At 37.9% G+C, this 23,911-nt stretch overlaps 1 protein-coding gene across 1 annotated transcript in view; it reads left to right on the forward strand.

Annotated features, from left to right (window-relative positions):
• The window catches only part of LOC105257492 (SKI family transcriptional corepressor 2), a 36,987-nt gene that overhangs the window by 2,023 nt on the left and 11,053 nt on the right, over positions 1-23,911 (forward strand). The window contains exons 2-6 of the mRNA XM_020029431.2: positions 1,875-2,225; positions 10,388-10,487; positions 11,274-11,575; positions 11,861-12,465; positions 13,738-14,063. Of these exons, the coding sequence (XP_019884990.2) occupies positions 10,389-10,487; positions 11,274-11,575; positions 11,861-12,465; positions 13,738-14,063 (1,332 nt within the window). The 5' untranslated portion in view covers positions 1,875-2,225; position 10,388. The remainder of the gene's footprint in view (positions 1-1,874; positions 2,226-10,387; positions 10,488-11,273; positions 11,576-11,860; positions 12,466-13,737; positions 14,064-23,911) is intronic.

Here is a 23,911-nt window from a genome sequence, read left to right on the forward strand (position 1 = left end):
TCGCGCATTGTGACTTTTCGTCGAGACAGAACGAAAGAAAGAGAGAGATGTACGGGGTAGTCCGGCATAATTGGCAGGGGTCCCTGACGTAATATTTATTACGGATTCGAGAGGAATCGGGGGGGAGGGGAGAGAGTGAACGGCAAAAAAAGAAAGATCGTAATGGCCCCAACTGGGCTACAAACTGTACCAGCCTCTTTGCGGTTCGTTAAACGAAGCCTTCGCCGAAGGGTGTTGAAAGAGATACGCAAAGCGATTGTAATCATTTTTCTCTGGTATCATTTCTTTCCTTGCAACACTGAACCTTGACATACCCGAGTTTATATAATAGCTATAACAGAAAAATTGACGAGATCATCCATCGAAATTAAATTTAATAGAAAAATAGCAAGACGTTATTAAACTTTTAATCAAATTGGCACATTTCCATTTATGCATTTTTAGATTAGAAAATATGCTCCTGAACAAAATTAATTTTTTTTTTACTTTTTCTTTACATTTTTTCGTTAAAATTTAAATATCAGCTTTAAAAAGAAAAAAAAATTACGAGTTAATTTTGTCCAGGAGTATATTTCTTATATTGAATGTAACTTTGAAACGTGTCCGATTGTGAGCTCGTCGTCGCTTGTCCAAGATGTAATGCCGTTTGTTTGTCACCGTTGCTACGACGAGTTATTCTCGGCTCGATCAAAAGCGTCTCGGCAAATCGGTCCTATTCCCCTCGTACAGATCCGTGTTAAGCGGATTTAATTTGCGAACGAACAGAGACGCTCGTGCGCGCTCTTTAATCGTCTTGAATATCGTCGTTGACGTAGACGCGCTCCTTGGCGACACTGGAGAGGTCCTATCACGATGCGCGCACGAAAAAGATATCCTGAGAGAAAGTCGTTTTCCGTGAAAATACTATCCCTTCGAATGTGCAAGGTGTTTTGCATCCAATTCTAATAGCGAGGATTCGTCCGACAGAGAATTGCAGTTTTCTCTTCTTAAAAGAAATTCTACATCATTTTCTTGATGTTGATTATGTATCTTTGCAATTAAATTGCATAAAGTTTTCTATAAGACGAAATTCACTCCTGAAATTGATCAAAGAACGAGATTGTTTTTAGCTCGATCTATATCTCTAAAACTCGAGCAGTTAAATTCTTCAATTTTCCCCTCATAACATCGAGAAATTCTTTAAAGAAATTTTAAAGTCGTGTCTCTTTTTCCTTATCTTGGACTTTTCTCGATATAAAAATCCTGGAAAATAAATCTTGCGATCTTTCATTTAATTAAAATATACATAAAATATAAAAGAAGGATATTTGAAAAAAGAATTAAAAAAATATTAATGTTACAAATTTAAGACGAGTCTCTTTGCGATTCGGTCTTTACTAAGCGCGTACAAGATTAAAACACTCCGTAGCCTGTCATAAGTCCGAGCGTACACGCGCGCGCTATCATCTTCTCTTTCTCCTGCTCTCTTTCCTTCATCCCCGTTTGGGCGCGCTCGCGCGCGCGTGGGTCGAGTGCGGGTATAATAATAACGTTCGGTAAGTACGTGTTTGTAGTTACCCCTGAGGTGAGCCACCCCCGGAGAGGGCCAGGAGGCTCCGCCTTCGTCGGCATGGGGTTGGTTGTCACGGGGGTGGAACACTCGGGGGCGGTTCTTCACCATCCGAGTCCCGATTTAGCGCTCTCGCTTGCCGCGGGGGTGCCGATCGGAGAGAAAGAGGGTGACGCGAAACACGGTCCGACACGCACCCCGTGCGCGGCGGACGGTCGAGCTCGCGAGCGAGCAAACCTGTTTCTGAACACGTCCCGTAGTCGGCAGTAACAAGTATTGCCCTGTCGGGGTGCGGAGGTTTAATTGTCGTATTGAGATAATTTAGACATTGGGCCGAGGACCTGGAGGAGCGGAAGAAGCGATTGAGCTACTCATCGTTGGTGTTGAAGAGGCGAGTCCTTGTCGTGACACGAGACAATGAAACTTTATGGATTTCATGGAGAAACTGATCATGTAGTAGAAGAGAGTCTTCACACTTGAACGATCTTGTTGACGTAGCTGAGGAAACTTAGTGCCTGTCATATTTGAAGATAATTTTCGTTGCAATCGAAGAAAGAAAGCTGAAGAAGAGGTTTTTGGAGAAGAAAATCAGCTTGGACGTTGATCGTCGGTTGGCGATCGTGATTCAAATTGTGAAACAGTCGTCATTTCCGACTGTTGGCGTCTGCATTTTCAGGTATGGGCTTTGTCGTAACTTGCATTCCGTAGAAAAGCTTTGAATTTTTATGTCTTTTATATATGACTCCTATTATAAGTTCTCTTTATTGTCAGTTATTTTCTACATCTTGTTGCATCTTTCTTCTTATATTTCAGCTACTTCTTGCGACTCTTTTCCTTCATTTTAATTAGAAATAAATATAATTTCATTTTAAATGAATGAGATGTAAGAAAATACAGTGAGATGAATAAGTTTATTACGCATGGATTACGTATTTGCTCGTTAAGATTGTAATCATTGTTAAAGTATAAAGTCGTATTGAAGTTTGAGAATAATTCTAACGAGTTTCGCCGAGCTTTCGAAGTGAATCAGTGTCGTAAAGAGAGCCCCCTTCGGACATTGCTAAATAGATTGATAGTCGATTCACGGGTCCCGAGCAAACTGGTCCCATGAGGACGCGGGGTCGTCGCGTAGGGTAGAAGTGCCGAACGAACAAACGCCATAAACTGTTTGTGCATGGGATTAGCCGCTGTTGATTTGCCTGTTACAAGAAATGTCTGAAGCGACAACCTGTGTACGCATTATTATTTTATTACATTCCGATTAGAAAAAAGCCTATAAAAATAAAACGATTAAACATATATAAGTTTAATTATTAACACAGACTAAATTACCTTAATTAGATAGATATTAATTAATGCAGATATTCACCGTATCTTTCACCGTACATTTATCGTTAAATGCAACCTATGGATTATGAATTTAGTATAATCCCTTCGTTATATAATATTAAAGGAAATTATGAAGTTATTCATCGCAGATAGATTTTTTTAAAAAGGAAATATAGCAAAACACAAATATGGGGTTTGCAATAACGCACAATTAACAGTTCAGAAAATGTTTCGTTTGGATTAAATTAATAAGCACATGCACACACACATATACAGAATTACTTGGACTCTCAGGTGCGATCGAGTTTCTGAAAGTTTCCGGATTGATCGGAAAGACCTGTCTCGCTCTAATTTTTTGGTTGGCTACACGGGCGTGATTTATAGCTCTTCGTTAGACAAGTTTTTCTTAAGCAAGAACTTTGAGAAATCTCAGGATACGTCTTTAAACAAATCTGATGATTTACTAACACTTTTGTAATATATGCTAAGGCAACATAATTATTCTAAAAATTAGATTTTTATTTTTTTTTCAAGTATCTTTTTACAGTTCCTCGCTTTTTTTCCTGAAAAAAGCAGACATCGGAAATAAAGAAAATCTTCTTATCTTATAAATACTCCATTATAAATGTGTTGAATTTAAAGTTTTTTTTTTTACTGATAAGGAAAATTGTTGCCTGATATTTATCAGATTTGTAGGATATATTTTTCTAAATAAATTAATTTTCCTAAAAATGTTTCGTTCGACCTGCACATTTTATTTCTTTTCGTATTATTTATTATTTTTAGCAAAAAATCTATAAAGTTATCTATAACATGATAAATCATGTCGGCTTAATATTTGCGTAATCTTTGAATCGTGAAATAAACGCGTTTTTCCTTTTTCCTCTTCCGGAAAGGCAACTCGGCAACTTGTGATATAAATCACAATTGTAAAAATATACCGAGCTTATAAAGTAAAGAGACTCCCAAGTTGAGCTAAATACTTATGACGATCATAGAGAGCACATTCCGGTTATTAAAATTATTATCCGAATGGCATATTTAATCTCCTGATCCTCTTGACAGACTCCGAACAGCAGCCCGCGGCTGTTATATTTGCCTCTGATGCCACTCTAGATGATAACATTTTAACGCGCATACAAAATACAAAGGCTAAGGGATTAACGTGCTACTGACAAAGCCGATACACTTCGCCGCGAGAGAAGCATTAAGAATTAACAATGTTATATATGAATTAGTATAAAAGCAAAGTGAACGCGCAACAACTTTTGCCACTATCGTAATTAATATCATATTTATGTCTATAATATCGATATCGCATTATAAATGATCAAAGGATTTATGGATTTGTAATCGTAACGCAAGCATTATCCGGTAATTTTTAGAAATAGATATTTACTCGAGAGTTGTAGGAGATATTTAATTACGAAATCGATTTTCACGTAATCGGTCTAATCGAGAGTCGAAATTAAACTCGACGAGGCCAGATCGACGAGGATTAATTGCGGGTGTCAAGCGCAATCAAATATTGGCGACCGAGCGACGCGATGACATCGACGTATTAATACTGATTACATCGCGCGTTCGCGCCTCGTGGTCCGACAGGATTATACACCTGCTGTTCCGATGATTTACATCTCCGCTGACAGGATAGCAGAAGAGGCTACGGAGAAAAGTGAGGAAAGGCAGCCGCTCATAAATTATACGAAGAATCTGCGAAACGCGTACAATTACCGAAAGAGAAAAGGGAAAAAAAGGAGAGAGAGAGAGAGAGACAGAGGAAAAAAAGAGTGTTTTCTAACGCGAGAGATGAACAAGTTGAATCGAAAGGAGAGAGGACCTCGGGGATTGAGGTCTGGAGAGGGACAGGAGGGATAGTCATGATGGAAGGACGGAGATTTAACAATGTTACAATGAACGAACGAGCGAGCGAGTCTCTCCCATCGTCTCTCCAGCCGCGTTTCCTCGGAGAGAAAGAGAGGAAAAGAGATAGAGAGAGAGAGAGAGCCCCGGGATCGCAGATTGAATTGTAAAATAACCGAGAGGGGAACAATACGCCCCGGTACAACATTGTGTTTGCATTTAAATAATCCGCGAGCCCGCGGGTACGTAATCCTGAGAGAGCGCCGTCGCGACTTCTCGTTCCCCTCGTCTATCTCGCGCGCGCAATCTCCGGCGTCGACGCAATCCTATGTAATCTCACAGCGACATTTCTCTGAACTCTCGTCGCATCTCGATGATTATGACAATAAGCGGGTTTCTATCTTGACAATTTTTAATCATTAAATCTCCTTGAGTTAAAGTGTTCACTGAGAAAAAAATCTGGTTGCATTAATTAGAATTTTGGTAGATTCAACCAGTATGTCTTTTGGAAAATGGACCACAATTCTTGATAGAGATTATCAGATGAATCTGATTAATTTCTTCCTGTTAAATTTACCAACTTTTCTGGTTAATAATACTAAACTCGTCAGCACCAAGTTGTCTAAAATTTTTTCCATCTAATCTCAAAAATCTATTTAATGTTCTGAATTCCAATAAGGTTATTGGATAAATTCAATCCAGATTATTGAGCAAATTATTTTAAGTTCAGTTTGTTAGAAATTAAACTGATAAACAATGCACTGAGAAAAAAATCTGGTTGCATTAATTAGAATTCTGATAGATTCAACCAGTCTGTTGGACGAACCAGAATTCTCGTAGGAATTACCAGATGAATCTGATTAATTTCTTCCTGTTAAATTTATCAAATTTTCTGGTTAATAATACTAAACTCGCCAGCATCAAGTTGTCTAAAATTTTTTCCATTTAATCTCAAAAGTCTGTTTAATGTTCTGAATTCCAAAGATTATTGGATACATTCAATCCAGATTATTGAGCAAATTATTTTAAGTTCAGTTTGTTAGAAATTAAACTAATAAACAGTGCACTGAGAAAAAAATCTGGTTGCATTAATTAGAATTCCGGTAGATTCAACCAGTCTGTTGGACGAACCAGAATTCTTGTAGGAATTACCAGATGAATCTGATTAATTTCTTCCTGTTAAATTTACCAAATTTTCTGGTTAATAATACTAAACTCGCCAGCACCAAGTTGTCTAAAATTTTTTCCATCTAATCTCAAAAGTCTGTTTAATGTTCTGAATTCCAACAAGATTATTGGATAAATTCAATCCAGATTATTGAGTACATTATTTTAAGTTCAGTTTGTTAGAAATTAAATTGATAAACAATGATGCAAGAAGAGGATGCAGCTCAAACACACGCAATCAAAGAGCTAGCGTCCTCTTTCTGGCACTACTGCTCGTAAGAAAAAAAAAATATACTTTGGATTTAATGTTAATACTAGTTTTTTATATATATTTCATGGCAAATATTAATACGAGTAAAGTTAAGAGTGGCTCGTCGTCTAGTGGCAAGCAAGGAAATTAATGTAAAGAAATTTTATAGATCCAACCAGAAAATATTATCCAAATCCTTATAGTAAAATCTATGAAACGTTCTAGTTATAAAAAATCGAGTCTTATATCATGATAACTAGAAATTCTTATTTGATTTAACCAAAATGCCTTCAATCATATACGTCTTGTTGGTACAATTGAACGATTTTTTTCAGTGTACACTTGAAATTAATTGAAAATAATAATTCCAATATTTCTATACGTCCCATTTAAATCTCTCGATTATTAAGTTTAGAATTAGATTAAATTTCCGCTAAATTAAAGTATAATTGAGACAATATTTAACTGTCATCATCCACATTTAATTCTCAAAGTTGAATGTTTATTGCTCATCACTCTCCATGTAATAATTTATAATGAAAAATATTTTATTAATACATGAGCTAAAGAGGAAGAGTTCATTATTGAATGTATAATTATGTGAATCATCATATATATAAATTATAATCGATACTTCCAAAGTTTCTGTTGGAACGTCATTCCTAACGTGGATGACAGTTGAGTACCTTTCATTAAGTCGAGTATCTCGCGATCGTTGCAACGATCGACCATCCGTTCTATTCGGTCTGCGCTATAATTGTAAGTAGCGAGTAATTAATGCGGTCGATTCGAGTCCGATCCGTCCGACCGCTAACCAACGGAATCCGCGAGGCTCGTCGAAGCGCGGGTGGCAAGGGGAGGAGAGGGAAGCGGGAAAACTCGCGATGGACGGACGACGAGAGGGGGAGGAGAGGACAGCCAGGGGAGGATTGTTCCGGGTCGGGTACCGACATTGTTTCACGGTGGATGAGAATTTAATTTGCACGGTACGAGAGGTAGCAGCGACGAAAGAGGAAGAGAAAACGAATAAGAGGGAGAGAGAGAAAGAGGAAGAGAAAGAGGAGGAGGAGGAGGAGGAGGAGGAGGGAAGGGAGAACGCTCGGATGGGTGCTGCCTTGTTTAAGCGTGGGTGGGGGTGTCAAATTGAATTACCCCCTTGTACCACGGTTCCCCGGGGACGTTTGCCGGGGCGCTGGCGCTCTCGCGCTGCCTCCGGACGTCGGGGGAGGGGGGAGGTTGCATCGGTATCCGTGTGCGTGCACACGTACCCGTGCACGTATACATATACGTGTGCGCGCGCTACCTTCTCCACGGAGGCGTTTTCAATTAAAATCAACACCGGGGGTTGGCCCCGACCCCGCGTGCTCCGCTCGCCCTCCTCTCCCCGCCGACCGTTTTGATCTCTCTTCCTAATCGGCGCGTACCTGTTCCGCGATGTATCCCTCTCCTCTTCCTCCTCCTCTCTCGAGCCACCTTCCCGACTCTTTCGCTCTCCCCGTTTTCCGCGTCTCTGTTGTCTTATGTGTGCATTATATTATTAACTCGGTTATATATAACTGTATCGTTCGTGTGGTAACGACCATTTCGTGTTACGTTATTTGATAGAGAGATACACCGGAATTCTCTTCTCCAGTGATTTATTTATCGTGTGTCCACTCTTACTCCACGTCCATTTTTTGATGAAAAATCTCTTGCAACGTCGAGAATTGTTTTTTTTTTGTAATAATTCAATATTCGATGTGCGCACATTTTCTAAAGATAAATTATTTTCCAAATATTTTAGAGCATTTAATTAATCTATTTGTGGAATAAGATTTTTATACGTCGCATATATATTTATCTATATTTTTTTATCTCTTTTCTATCTCTAGAAAAATGTATATGATTTTTCTTATACATTTGAGAATAAATTTATTACAAAGCTGCCGTCAAAGGAATAATTTTCGTCAATCTTCATCTCTTAAAAAATTCGTTTTTCAAAAATTCTCTGCCGAAAATCCTTGTCGCACCAACTTAAACTAACGAAGAAAGTCACTTATTGCAGACACTTTTTCGATCTCTTCTTTTCCGTTTCCGCTAAGAGGATAAAGAACCCGATTCGCGGAGCCGACTCTCATTTTCGCCTTTAGCATTACGTTTTTCTTTTTCTTTTCTTCCTTATCTGACGGTCCCCGCGAAAGGAAGTCTACTCCATGTAACCTGGCGAATCAGTCTCATTGAGAAAGGCTTCTCGCTCGTATTCCTCTCTTCGCGAATTTCTTGTCACTTTGACTTATGGAAAAAAATACAGAGACGTGCCGATTGATTTGCTACTAAATTATTTTCCCCCAAAGCCCCTTCATGCCTGTCGCGAATACGGTATTCAATCAGATATCGTCACGTTGATTGAAGAGATATTAAACGTAATTGTGAAGCACGAAGAAATTTTTTTCCTTTAAAACAAAGCTAGTTACTTGAAAAATACATGTTTATAATTTTTAAAAATTTTCTTGATATTTTTTACCTTTTTTTTCAAAGAGCTAAGTCAAGAGATCAGCGCGCAGTAACATTGTTTTTCTCAGCGCGATTAATGAATCAACCAATTACCGATTACGGAAAGAAGCCGGAAAGAAGGTTAAGCGAGAGAAAAGGGATTTAATCATCCTTAATTCTATTCCGTGATTCAAGAAAGATAGAAAGAGAGAATACGCGACCAGCGACCAGCGCTTTGATCGCGCGAGTTTAATTTCAGTGAGTCTTTGGATTCGCTTAATCACCGTCTGATAATTAAGAAAGGCCTTTCGAGCGACGACGACGACGACGACGATGACGACAACGACGACGAAAAAACAACTTAATCACATCTTTTAATCGGCACGCGTGTTTTTCCCAATCGCGGATAAACACCTTCACGTTTTTATCTCTGATTAACTTGGTATCAGCATCTTACTGAATAGATCTCTTAGTTAAATATCAAAATAATAAATGTAATGTGCGAGATAAAATATATAAACTATATTTATTACGCAATTAAAATAATTAACAATTCTCAGTCAACAATCAATAATTTGTTTTTTATCAAGATAAATATAAACTGATATACATACACTGAATATTTTGTGAAAAATAAATTTGCGAAACTAGCCTTAGTTTGCAAATCCGTTTATAATCCAGCTTCCAGTTTTATCATTGTTTCCATATTCGCTTTTGTAAAAATATCACTGGAAAAAGAGAGCTTCGGCCTTTATCCTTTTGTCAAAAAAGATCGAATAAATGGAGGTCTGAGAGCACCGCGCGTTACCGCTTACGTTATGAAAAGTCATGTTATCGTTCGCGATTTAATTGGTCGGCGATCGCGCGGCAATCGGTCGGGACAGAGCAAAAACGAGAGAAGGGCCCGCGATTTAATTGAGCTGAATGCATCCGCCGAACGCGGCGGCACATTGAAATAGAGGGAGAGAGAAAGAGAGAGGAAGAGGGAGAGGGAGCGACAGAGAACGCTGATCGATAAAGTGTAATAAATATAATTACAACGAGAGGATGGAAGAGATATGAGAGCGGAGGAGAATGTTTTTTTTATCCTGTGCGAGCGGGAAACGCGGAATTTATTAGCGCGACCGTAAAACATCAGAGATTATAATCAATCTCGTCGATGATGATAAAAACTACGTCGAGAGGCGAATTATTGCCGCGTCGCATCGATGATGCATTTTCCATTAGGTCGAATAGGCTCGGGACCCGAATAACGCGATATAGACAGCGCAAAATTACGAACAATTTCCGAAACATTGTTAAAACAATCAATTTTAGGAACAATGATAGAAATGACAATGGCAGCAATGATTTTTAAATGCATGAAAAAGTGGAGATTACAAAATACGTAATTTTTAATAAAATATACGTTTATTAAAGCAAGATAATAACATTGTATTAAGATGGAGTTTTCTGTTTATGAATATTTAATTAAACATATTTTCAGAATTTTTGAAAATTTAATATCATATATCTCTCTTGATGATTAAAATGATTGTCAGACATTTTGCATATAACATTTAACGACATACTTTAATAAGTATAGTTAATAAATAGATAGATATTGTATGTTTTTAATATGTAAATTTTTAATATGATTTCTTTTAATGTCAATTTATATTTTGATCGTTCAATTAGGTATTAATAATATAAGATGATAAATATATCATCTCTATTCATACATTCTCTTATTAATTCGACAATAATCTCTTTTTCAGGATGGATGGGCCGGCAGTGCTGTCGATGCCGCCGCTGCCGACATCTTCGCAGAAATCGGCACAATCACCGCAACCGCAATCCCATCCAAAACAGAATCAGGTAAACGCAGAGATCAGATAACGTTCGAAATTAATGGATTAGAATTTTCAAAATACTATAAATTTAAGCAAAAAGATATTTACTAAGAATAAACAAATAAGACACAATTTTTAAAAAACTTTAAGTAAATTATATAAATTAATATCATATATATACAGGGTGTCCCGAAACTCATAATCAATCTTTCAGAGACGGATTCCTGGGATCATTTGGAAACGATTTTTCCTCAGCGAAAATGAAGGCCATCATTTTTTGCATGTTTCTAATTTTTGTCATCTTATATCTTCGCAATTAAGCCTTAAATTAAAACTCAACTAAAGTAAACTCTATTTAAATTTAATCGAAGAATGTGGTTTTGTTAATATTTTATTACCACAAAGCTTAGTTTACGAAAAACTCCTTATTTCCAATCACTTATAATTCGAAAATTATTGCCTCGACATTTTCGTTGAGGAAAAATCGTCTTCAGATCATCCCAGGAATCTGTCTTTGAAAGATTGATTATGAGTTTTGGGACACCCTGTATATGTATATTTATCTAGAAAGAATTTTTGTTATATAAATGTTTCAGATCTTTATATCCTTGCGAGATAGATAAAAGTGTATTATTATAAAATCTCGATTATATACATGTATTGAATCATTGTACCTATTAGAATAATTTTATGAATTATGAGAACTTTTCATGTAGGGGAATGGCCATAGATAAACAAATAAATGAATAAAAAAGATCAAGCTAAACATCGTGGTACATCGTGGAACATCGTGGTACAACTAAACTAATAGGAGTTGCAGGTGGGTACCGTGTCGCTTTACGGGATCCACATCGTGTCGCTGGTGATCGAGGGCCAGGAGAGGCTGTGTCTCGCGCAGATCAGCAACACCCTGCTGAAGCAGTTCAGCTACAACGAGATCCACAATCGCCGAGTGGCGTTGGGTATCACCTGCGTGCAGTGCACGCCGGTGCAGCTAGAAATACTTCGTCGTGCGGGCGCGATGCCGGTGTCTTCGCGTAGATGCGGCATGATTACTCGTAGAGAGGCGGAACGTCTCTGCAAGTCCTTCCTCGGCGACAACGCACCCCCTAGGTTGGTAGGGGATGATTATTGCAGCTGCACGAACTTTGCAAAATATCGTAATAACTAAATCATCATAAAGAAAAGAATTTTTGTTAATGCTTTTCATTCGAAATCCTACTTGTTTTTCTCTTCTGTCTTTCTCTTAGTAAAGTGAGAAATTTTATAAAATACATATTTTACTTCTACTTCAGAGTTAGTTGGAGTCGAATCGAAAGAGATGGACTCCCTCTTATCCTAATTATAATTAATATAGAGTTATCTAAAAATCTATATAAGGGGGCTGGTTTTACGCAGATTGCCCGAGGACTTTGCGTTCTCCGTTCACCACGAATGCGCCTGGGGTTGCCGTGGCGCATTTTTACCTGCCCGTTACAACAGCTCGCGCGCCAAATGCATCAAGTGCACGTACTGCGGCCTGTTCTTCTCGCCGAATAAATTCATCTTCCACTCGCACCGTATCGGTCCATCCGACAAGTACGTGCAACCGGACGCGGCCAACTTTAACTCGTGGCGTCGTCACATGAAGCTATCAGGCAGCCCACCGGACGAGGTGGTGCACGCCTGGGAGGACGTCAAGGCGATGTTCAACGGTGGCACCAGGAAACGTCTGCTGGGTAACTCGAACAGCCCCCGGGAGTCGCCGAGTCCGGCCAAACAACCCAGATCATCGCCGAACACAACCGCTCAGATTCCCACTCTGATGCCGACACCGGCGCACCCACGCGTACCGCCATTTCCGGAACTACCCCTGCCGCTGTCCCGCAGCCTCGTCATGGACTATGTGTGGCATCAGCATCAACAAGCGGCGGCGGTCGCCGCGGCCAAGACACCCAGCCCGTTCGCCTTCCCGCCTTACGCTCTGCCCTGGCTGACCAAGCGGAGTCCCGTCCTATTTCCCGGTAAGTGATTTATAAAAATATAGTTGCGAATATAACTGAGATGTAATTTTGAATAATTGAAGAATATCTATTTTAAAGAAGTCGAATTTATTGCAATCTTTTAGAAAAATTACAATTTTTTTTAGGGTTGCACGAGACACCAAGATTAGTCTTGATATTATCTTGTTCTGTCTTGAATTTTAAGACAAGATTTTTAATTAATTATCAAGACAATATCAAGATTAAGACTGTCAAGATTATTAGTCTTGTCAAAATTATTGGTTCTCAAAAAAACTAAAATATTTATATTTGAATTTAAATGAAAAAAAATCACTATATACGAATTTAAAACAATTTTATTCAATAAAAACATTTATATTAATAAATTTAAAAACATCTAATATTAATACAATATAACATTTTTATAAATTAGAAATCAAACTCGCAAATTTTAGACATTAAAGAACATTTCACCCAGGAATTGATGCACATTAGTGCTTTTAAAGATTTACTTTGTAATCTGGTTCTATTTTTTGACATAGTCAGAGTTCTTATTGAGAAAAATCTTTCTACTGGCACGGACAAGGCAGTTGAACTTAAAATGTCTCGAGCCATCTTTGACAATGTAGGATAAATATGAACTTGATTTTTTTACCACTCCAAATTATATATTTATATCTGCACATTTCCTTGGAGCCTGTAAATAGTTATTAATTTCTGTTTTCCATGAAATAGTACTCGTAAATGTTTTTTTATGTAAATACACGGCATTTATCGATTACATAGTAATAATTATAATTAAAATATAATACCATAGTAATAATTATTTCAAATTATATTACAAAAATTATGTTAAATATTATTTAAATAATTTTTTAATATTAGATAAAAAATTGTTAATAAAATCGAGACAAGACAATACAAGACGAGATTTTTGCTACCAATATTCACTCAAGATCAAAACAAAATTTAAATTTTTCAAAATTTTCAATACCAATACAATATTTTTACGAATATTGTTTTGTCTTGGGTCTTGTGCAATCCTAATTTTTTTCCTCTCTTGGATTCCATTCTTACTGACTCTTAATCTTTATATCTTGCTGATCAGTTGAAATATTTTTAATAATCATTAATCAAAAATTAATTTATTAATGATCAATTTATGTTCATCAGCTGTAAAATCGTTAATCACGCTTTCCATTTACACGAAGAGTATCGTAAAATTGTCAATCATAAAAATCTTGCGTAATCAACTAATAATCGTCTCGATAATTGAATGATCACGGTTTCCAGGACCGCTACCGCCGCCCATAAGCGATACCAGCCCCACGGAACCTTTGATTCCAACCGTCAATCCAACTTTACATCAATCTGCATTCCGTCCGGTGATTCGCGGGCCACCCATCGTCGAGCCAGCGGTCATTCCGGAACGGCCAACAGATATAAGCCAGAAGGAAGACAACTCCGACGACGAGGTCGACATCGAGACGACGGAGGACGACCCGGTGACGCCGCTCAACGCGAGTCTTCAGAATCTTCACTCAGCCTCGAATTCCGCCATGAGCAGCCACAGCGGACGGAGTACGTCGCCCCAATGCTGGAGCCCTCCTCGAGAAACGGTGAGTCTCGCCGATCTAGTCTATCTACGCGATCGCACGAGGGTAAATAAAACAATAAATAGCAATTAGAAAATTCGAGAGAAGGAGAAGAGTTTTGCGAATTTTATCGCGTTCGCTGCGATTGCATCTCGAGATCTATGTGCATGGACATCGCGTGCAGTAAGTCGATCGCGTGCGGTTACGCTAGCGTGATTGTGTTTGCGCGCAAAATCCTGTCATCGTGAACAACGGGAAGGATTCGCCGCACGCACACGAGGACACGAAACGGACGCGCGACATATTTCCAGCGGCGACAATTCTTCCCTTATCGTCGAGTGTTTGCGATCGTCCGACGATAATATACGGCTCCACCACCGTCGCTCTGTGAGTGATCGCACGTGCGTTTCGACCGACCGGCACGTGGCCGTGCAACGTGACAGGGTCACGCCTTAAGTCGTCGGGTATTTCGAAACCGTCCGACGTTCGATCAACAATCATTCATTTTAAATTAATTGCATCGAGACGGATATTAATCAGATTTTCAGTTCAAATTTTGAAATTAAAATGATAAATTTTCATAAATCATAATTAATAATAAATCGTTATTTTTATTCATTTTGTGGAAAAATGAGATTATATTTTTAATTTCCGAATGCTTGTTGATTTTGTCGCGATGGTTTTAGATTGATTGCAACCATTCAGGTAGATGCATATTGATGCTAGTATAAAAGAGATTCTTAAATCATTTTTTTTTATTGACAAGTATTTTGAATCATATTGAATTTATATTGAGCACAGTGATGTGCAATAAAGTTAATAGCTTCACCCTTAAAAGTACGTTTATACTAATTAGATTCTAGGAAATATTTTGAAACTGAAATGAGAGTCACAAAATCGAGAAAATTTAAAAAAAATGAGATTCTTTTTTTATATAAAAATCTAAGATGACATAAATTAATAATTTAAAAAATATTAAATTCATTTGACACTTCCAAATTTAATATATATTGATGAAAATTATTTAAGATCTTATTTACTTATGCGAATGACATGTAAATTTATTTTTTTTGAGAAATTCTTCGATAGTTTCCGTAGCGAAAACGTCCATTTTTTTCGATCCGAGAAGCAATTTATTACGGTGTGACTCTTATTCACTCGACGGTGAGTGAATAAAAGTACACGTCTCCGCGGTTTAATAACGGAGTATGTTTGCGTTGTAAGGAAAGTAGCTCCGCACTTCCTCCCCCTCATCGCTCCCATCCCGATACGTGACCATGCGATGTCTCCCCTGTAAACGACCAGCGAAATATTTTCCCGCAACACGACACTCAATGGCAAACAAGGTGCCGCCGCAAAGTTAATCGAATTAACGTCGTACCCGACGCTCACTCGTTTAATCGAATCCTCCCCTCGAGAAATCGTTTGCTGTACACACGAAATGACGTATTTAGGCTAGTCAGAAGCCGCCTGATTTCCGGTATTTTCTTCCGCTTAAGAATTATTTTGGATCCTTTTAAAAAATCGATCTTTCTTCGAGTATCACTTAAATAAATTAAATAGGGCTTTCAGGGTATAAATATAATTTTTAATTCTCTTATATGTCTGCGTGTTAAATTTGCAGGGTGAATATTTAATATAAATAATTAATAAAACTTTATTACATATTCGCTTTTAAATTAAAGCAAATTTTACGTAAGATTTTATTCGAATTATTGTCATATCGAATATTTTGAAAAAGTCGTGACAATGATGCCTCTTCAGTTTCTTCCTATCATATTTAAGGATGTTTTGTACAATCCTAGCAAAAAGTAGCTGAAAATCAATATTGACGAATATATCCACTTTTGGTGTATTTTGAGTAAGAAATTGTGTGAATATTACAATTTATCTTAGCTACAGTGCAGAGATGTATTTTTTAATATTTATTGCGTTTTTACTGAAATATTCCCAATTTTGTTAATCGAAATGATTAACTTTTGGCAAAGAATTTCGCCTTGTGACAGATACATGGCTAACTTCATTGAATTATATTTAATATCTTTTTAACCAGTTAGTACTTGTATAATATTATTTGACGAAATATTTCCTCTGTATCTAAACTTTTGCAAATTTAAAAAAAAAATCTGAATAATCAAATTCTGAATATTATTTCCATGTTTTTGTCATTTGAATCGACGTGGTTATATGTTTCCCATAAGAACACATTTTAATTCGGTGCAAATTAAAATTCTTATAACTCGTGAACGCTTTAGTAAATCGATTTAAAAATTGTACTGAAGATTTTAAACATATGTAAGGACATTCTGTACAATTTTCATTAAATTCTCAATATTTTCAAAATAGATACAAAACATCCTTAAAGCTTTTAGCATCGAGTTGATATCTGCAACTACAGCATATTCATATCATCCGGAATCGATCGATATACATATATCTATGAGTCTTAATGATGAGCGCAGAATTGATGCAACGACGTGCTTGATTCTCTCTTTGATGTTGACCACCGTTGTCGTCGATGTTAACATCATCGTTACCGCATCGAAAACGCTCAACCAAACGCGTTTGGTTTGGTTGGAAACCATGACGCGTGTGTACACATAATATCGTTCATTTAATCGTGTCGCGCGTCGCCATAAGTGCGTTCGCTGATCGCCGGCTGTTTTCGTTCATGAAGTATTTACCGACACAATAATTATCGCGATTGATGATGACGGAGATGGGGCTGAAGGGGGGAGGGGGGGGCAGGGTTAGAAGGGGGACTTGACCGTATCACCACCATAGCGGCGCACGAGCAGTCAGACCGCAGAGCAAATTCTAGGGACGGAGTCGAGTAGTATTACGTTGCTGTTACGATGTAAATGGCCGGGGCGGGACACGTCGCTACAATAATTCCACCTGGCACCCAATTGCCGCTGCCACCGCGCCGGCTCGTTACCGCCAGCTAAATTGCCGCGGAATAATTAACCCGAGCACCGTCGAAAATTTCACCGACTACCTCGATGTTAATTGCCGCGTCGTTGCTACATTTCGACTGTGTAAAATATGCGCGTAATGATTCCGCGCGATATCGCGCATCGGAAGGAAAGCGGGGTGGAAATATAATCGAGAGTCGCACTGAGAAAAATCGTTTGGTTGCATCTGATAGAAGGCATTTCGGTTGAACCAAGAATTTCTAGTTATCACAATAAAATTCGATTTCTTATAACTTTAATAAATTTTACTCCGAAGATTTGGTTGGTATTTTCCAGGAAAATCTATAAAACTTCTTGTTATATTAACTAAACATGGATAGAGTGATGCCATTTTTTTGTCAATTTAGTATTATTACTAAGAAAATTTGATAAATTAAACAGGAAAAAATTAATCATACTCATTCCTAAAGGAATTCTGATTCGTCCATTTTCCAACAGACATACTGGTTGAATCTATCAGATTTCTAATTAATGCAACCAGACTTTTTGTCAGTGCGCAGACAAGTTTCTTTTCGAAGAGGAAATTAATTTAATTATTATTAATTTAATATTAATTTTTATTATTAATTTAATTTGTATTATTAATATTAATTTGTATTATTAATTATTATTAATTTAATGTTAATTTTTAAGTCGTAATTTGAAAGAGCGTCACTCCCGCTATAGTGGATTGTTACGTTATTACTGTCCTTCGGATTCAATGATAGGGAGCTTAGACCGAAGTTTCTTTTGACGCGGACGATATTTTAATTGAAAATTTAGTTACAAAAATAACATAATAAACCCGAAAAAGTCTGGGAGCGGAGCGGAGAGCAATTTTTTTCCGGTTTGTTTCTCTCTTTTTCAGAATTTGCTCCCTTTTCGCACAGGTCCTCTCAATTAAAAGTTCCCCCGCAGTTTTCGCTCGGTGCTGCTAGAATTACAGGGTTAATACCGGGGACTGCTCTCGAGCGAGATATAACCGACTATCTTCCTCGTCCTTCTAAAAAAAAATATAACTAGCGAAGCAACCCTAGTATAGTTTACCGGCACTCGAAGACGTTAATCGGTCGTCGTGCACGCTTAAGAGAGAGAGACCGAGACGGGACCAGTAAAAGGGTCGTTCTCCCGGAGCGAGTGGTTGCAGGCGGGAGTAGAACATAGACTCTATGGGAGAGGAAGAGAGAAAAGGACCGGGAGAGACGATGGGGTTGGGTCAGGATAAGCCGTCCGGATTGCCAGACAGCTTTTCAATTCCCCCTTGTCAGTGAACGTGTCGAGTGGGACGAACATGTATTTTGTCCGGAATCTCTCTCTTCCTCTCTCTGTCTCTCTCCCTCTCTCGCTCTCTCCCTCTCTCTCCCTCTTTCTCCCTTTGCCATGGCTGACGAGCATGTACATACACGAGAGATATTCGTCACAAAAGCGTAAGCGACTGTACATCAGATAGGAAGTGGAAACCCAGTTACTGCACCACGATAGAAGAGAATCCAGAGAGTACCGGAGTACAAGTGTATCGCGGTAACTGAGTAATCCCCGAACGTTATTTGCAGTTATTTCTCGCTTCGCTGGTTAGACCGAGAGAGAAAGAGAGAGAGAGAGAAAGAGGGGGAGAGAGACGGAAAGAGAAGTATTTTCATTTTCGCAACATCTGTGAATCTCTCGTTGCTGCGTATGTGCGTATCTAGCGAAGCTCTCTTCTTCCTTCAATATTAAAAGCTCGGATCTTGTTGTCGAGACAATAGGATAATCAAGCTATCGTTAATTATAAAAATACCGAGCCTCAAAGCAAATGCTCGAGCTTCGTTTTGAAATTTTATATGTGAAATATTTCATTTATCATGCGTTTTTCATGACAAATTCGAGATTCAATGTTTTTACGATGAACAATTTATGAAAAATCATATTTGTATAATTATTATCTCGCTTTCTTTCTCGCATCGATAAATTAAAAGCCTTAAATTTCTATCCAATTAAGTCGAAATTTATTGACAAGTATCAATCCCAAATTATATTAAATTAAAATTAATTTTGAAACGAATAAGAAATTGTTATATTTCTAAACAACTGGCACAATAAGATTGTTTTAATTTAATTAAATAACCGACATTGAAAGACTATTTATCAAGTCTAGGAATAATATACACAGACGTGGATATCTCCGTATTCATTATAGTGCAACGATACTTCTCTCTGCTGTAATTTTAACTGGAGTCTCGCTTTGCAAGCAAGAGTAAATCACCGTCAATCAATTAAGATCTTTTGCTCGATCGTGATTACTGAAAGTCCGAATCGCGTCGATGAATTCCCTTCGGCCGGACTTTCCGGGTTTCGAAAGCAACGAAGATGGAATCTTACGGAATCTCATCCGCCATCCATTTAAATGCAATTAAGCAACGTCACGTAGGAGCGTAACGGGGGTCGGAAACGTTTAAATCAAACTACGGCTGGTTTAGTTAGTTTCGACCGCAACTTTTAATTGCGCCTCGACCGTCTGGAGAGTCATTATAGGTTCCGGAAGAGGTACGCGTTACTTCTTTTCCCTTCCTCAGCACGTGACAATCTTTTTCCTTCGCGTTTCTTTTTTTTTTTTCATGATTCTTCTTTCCGAAAGAACGGTAAGCGATATGAGATACAATCACAGAAAACCTTTTCCGAAAAACATTTTTTTTATTATGAACCGCAAATTTATTAGAAATTATGTATAAATTTCGAGAAAAACTTCGAAAGGAATTTTTTAACTCATTTTATATTATGCACATCTTTTTATACAATATTTTTTCCGATTTTACATTTTCTCGTTAGGATTTCTCATTAAGGATAATTAATATTAGCCGCACATCTTTCATTCCTAACATCTTTAGCTCTGAAAAGATCTTTTGTCCGTTAATAATTATATACATGCGTTAAAAATTTTATAAGAATTGCTGAGATATTAAAGTGACACCAGGTGAAACTGATGAATAACGGTGACCTAATTTATATCATTTTGTGCGAACGATTGACATTTATGCTTTTACGCCATCCGCATTAATTAAGGAACCCCAGTTGGCATTTTTAAGAGCCAGTGAGTAGAGCTAAAGTTACTCTCGGTACGTCGAAATGCCAAACTCTGACCTTATATCTTTAGAGCCCTTCGGGACGCTCTGTGATTAAATCGACTACCATGATACATTACATGATGTGTATCTACGTCTATCTTTGTAGAAATAGTTTAACCTGGTAACATTTCGTCGGTAGGAATTATTTCATCGTATAAATATCGTTGATTCATGGAAGTGACTATATGACATGTACGTATATATTTATAGTATTACGTTATTGATAAAATAATCGACAAATTATTAATCAATCTTCTCTTTCCCTCTTTCTTCTTCTCTCTTCAACTATCAATTTTTTTAATTATCTAAAATTTAATTTCAGCTATCGCGATATTTTTCATTTCAAAAATACAAAACGTGATTATTTTAGAGAAACGTTATAATTCTCGCCAGATACATCGTTGTTGTAGATAACAAATGCGTAAATATATACTTAATATTTAATTATGATTTTTAAACGATACGTACAAAATAATTACAGTAAGTGATAGGACAACATAAAATATTGATCGGTCATTTAACTTGAGAGATATGGTCGCGTAACTCGATGTCGGACGCCAAAATTTATTGGCGTTAGACGCCGAAAGTTCCACGACGCGTCCGTCTCATTCTTCCCTTCGTTTAATCTGGCCCCGGCCACCTTTTACTTAATTCTATTTGCACCCGGACGTCGGACGCGCTGAGAGAAATACAACATCACGGACCGAAATGGAGGTTCGCTCCATGGAAGTCGAGGGCGGCGACTGTTGATTTAATTATAATCGTTAGTACGGACCAGAGAGAGAGAGGAGAAAGAGAAAGAGAGACAGAGAGAGCTCCGCCCCGGGACCCTCAAATCCAATACAACTCCCGCCGTCTGCTATCACCCCCACGTCCCAGTCGCTCTTTCTCTTTCCCTCTCGCGCCTCTTTTCCGTCCGAACTTGAGCGCTGCTCCAACTTTTGAGATTAGCTTTGCTTGACTTGCAATCAAGGTGATAAAATATGTCCTCCAAACAAATGCGTGCTAACAAAAATATATATTAAAATAAAAATAAAAATGAATATATAACGTAAATAGTGCAATCATATTAAAAATTATATAAAAAATATAAAAATGTAGGTTTTTTTTCGATGCATAAAATAATGAGAGATAAAACAAGATTAAGAAATTATTTGTGTTCACCATCTTTTTATATTTTTTATTACGTTTGCTTATTATTTATAACACTAATTTATTTTTGTATCTGAAAGAAAGTTAACGTGTTACATTTTCACACATTTGACTGGTAATATCAGGATTTTGCAAATTTACTGATAGGTACCAGACACGGATAACAATCGTTTTTTATCGGCACGAGGGAGCAAGAATCAATACGTTTTGACGAGACTTGCTAAACGGTTGAAAAAAATTATTTCCATGGCGGCCGTCATGTGAGGCGAAAAGCATCGGGATACTGATGCAACCCCTTCCCCTCTCCCTTCCCTCCCGGGGTTGAAACTCGTTAACGCCGTTACGGTGTTCACAGTATGGCCACCTGAATGGAGGAGCTTACGCGAAAATTGTTTTATAACTCACACGCGCGAAATTGAGAAGCTGCAAATAATGTTTCGCCGCAATGAACGCCAACATTTTCCGCATTCTCCCTCGAATCTATACATATAGATTAAAATAGATTTCTATATAGATTAAAATAGCTTTCTTCTCTGAAAATTTAGAGGACAAATGACGCTATTTTTTTTTTTTTGAAAGAAAAACAATTAGTGCTATTTTTTTCTTTACATTCAAATTAATTCAGCTACATTTTTAAAATAAAACATTTTCCAATTTCTATCAAAATGCTCATTTTTCCTTGAAATAGTATGAATAATTATCTCTAATAATTAATTTATTTTATACAATTTAACAGAATTTTTCTAATTATTTTTGTATTAAAGTTACATTCCCTTACATCTTCAAAACTAATAAAATTTTTATTTATCAGTACTGATATTTAAAATAAAGATTTATTATTATAAAAGATTAAACAGACTCAGTAATAAATGTCTCAATTGATATATCGGGTCTATGCATGAAATTAGAAACATTCATAATAAATTACAAACAGAGATATATACGCGGCAAGCAGTTGGACCGGGAATACAAATAAATGGATTAGGATACGGAGGCTCGTGATCAGTTCGCTATGAAATCGCATCGATTTCGACAGCATCGGCGCGTAAAAAGGATAAAAAAAATCGTCAATAATGCCCGGAGGATTGGGAGCGAGAGAGTAACTCTTGGGCCGCGCGCGCGCGCACCATCGGACACGTTACGCTCTTCCGCGGCAAATCCGGCATTATCGAGAGTATAATCAATTTCCCGACATAATACCAGGGCGGCCCGCAAACTCGAGCGAGGCCGTCCGACCGGAAGCGATTCCGACTAACGCGATTCCGTATTAACTCCATGCGCATCACGTGTGTGCGCGAGCGCGTTTCAATCCGTTCGACTTCACAATCGCGTTCACGTACATCTTTCCACCCCTTTTCATCCCCTCGTCCCGGGATCATATTTACGTACTCTTCCACCTTCTCCGTTGTATTCTTTACTCGGTTACTTGATTCACCAGTTCAGAAATTTCGCGACAATTATCCTTATAAATACATTTCCCTTTTTATATAAAATATAATAAAGATATGTATCAGATTATCTGATGAGTATCATGGTGGCAAATAAGTTAAAATCTTTTTAAATTTTCTTATTATAGATTCTATCAACACTGTACACATCTAATTTAATTTAGCTTCTTCTTTAATCTATTAAGCTTTTTTCATCATTTCCCTTCGTAAAAGAATCCATCATTGAATACCTGCGAAAAACATCAAACATATAATTATTTTAAATCATACGAGATCCTTATATATTTTACAGTTCAATTATTTTAGTCGTCACCCACGAATCCCGTAGAAACGCAATACTGAAAAATCGCACGCGAAAAAAAGAGGACACAAAAGGAACAATAGCATCGGGTACAGTGCATCGTATTCAGGCGTCAGTTCCATAGTCTCGATGTACGCGGCCGAGTCGAAAGTTCGGCCGTTAACGTAAAAGCCATCGCGAGCGGGAGGATCGTGGGAGGAAGAGGAGGGAAGAGGGTGCTGCCGTCCGCGCGCTGCACGCTACGATTGTTTCGCCGTAATCCTTTATTGGATCAACGGGGCTGGAAACAATCGAGCGCGCCATAACGCGAGGATGGGCAGACGGCCGTGTCGGTCGGGCGGGCTTTTCGGTCCGCCGGATGGTACCGGATGCTGTGCGGCCGCACGTTGGTCCTCGACGAGCGGCGGGGGTCGGACGTGCTAGATAAGCGCGGGGGTGGCATCCGATGATGGGGACGGGGCAGGATTTCTACCTACTTTGCCGGGTGAACGGAGTTACAAATGGGAGAACGCGGAACTCATCCGCAAGCGGGAAACTTCCCCGTCTCTCTGCGTTTCTCCTTCTCCCTCTCTCTCCCTCTCTAGCTCTCTCTCTCGCACGCGAATAGACAGATTTTCTCCCGCGCATTTTCTTTCCGCATTTTCCTTCTTTCTCATTAAGCTAACCGACTTCCTCCCCGTTATTTTCTTCGCTCTTGATTTGTACGTGTGTACGCGTGTTCCCTATTTGGTCTCTCTGAATATATATTTACACTCGTTTTGATAATAATATTTGTATTGTTTAATATAATAATAGCATGTGTTTTATGCATATTTTATTTTTCTCCAAATTTTATCCGAAATTGTAGAATTTATTCGTAAGCTTATAATTCTTGAGTCAATCTGCAATGTAATTCTATATATTATAATTTAATATT

This window comes from Camponotus floridanus, unplaced genomic scaffold (assembly GCF_003227725.1).
Source record: "Camponotus floridanus strain SB8 unplaced genomic scaffold, Cflo_v7.5 scaffold56, whole genome shotgun sequence".
Taxonomy (NCBI): domain Eukaryota; kingdom Metazoa; phylum Arthropoda; class Insecta; order Hymenoptera; family Formicidae; genus Camponotus; species Camponotus floridanus.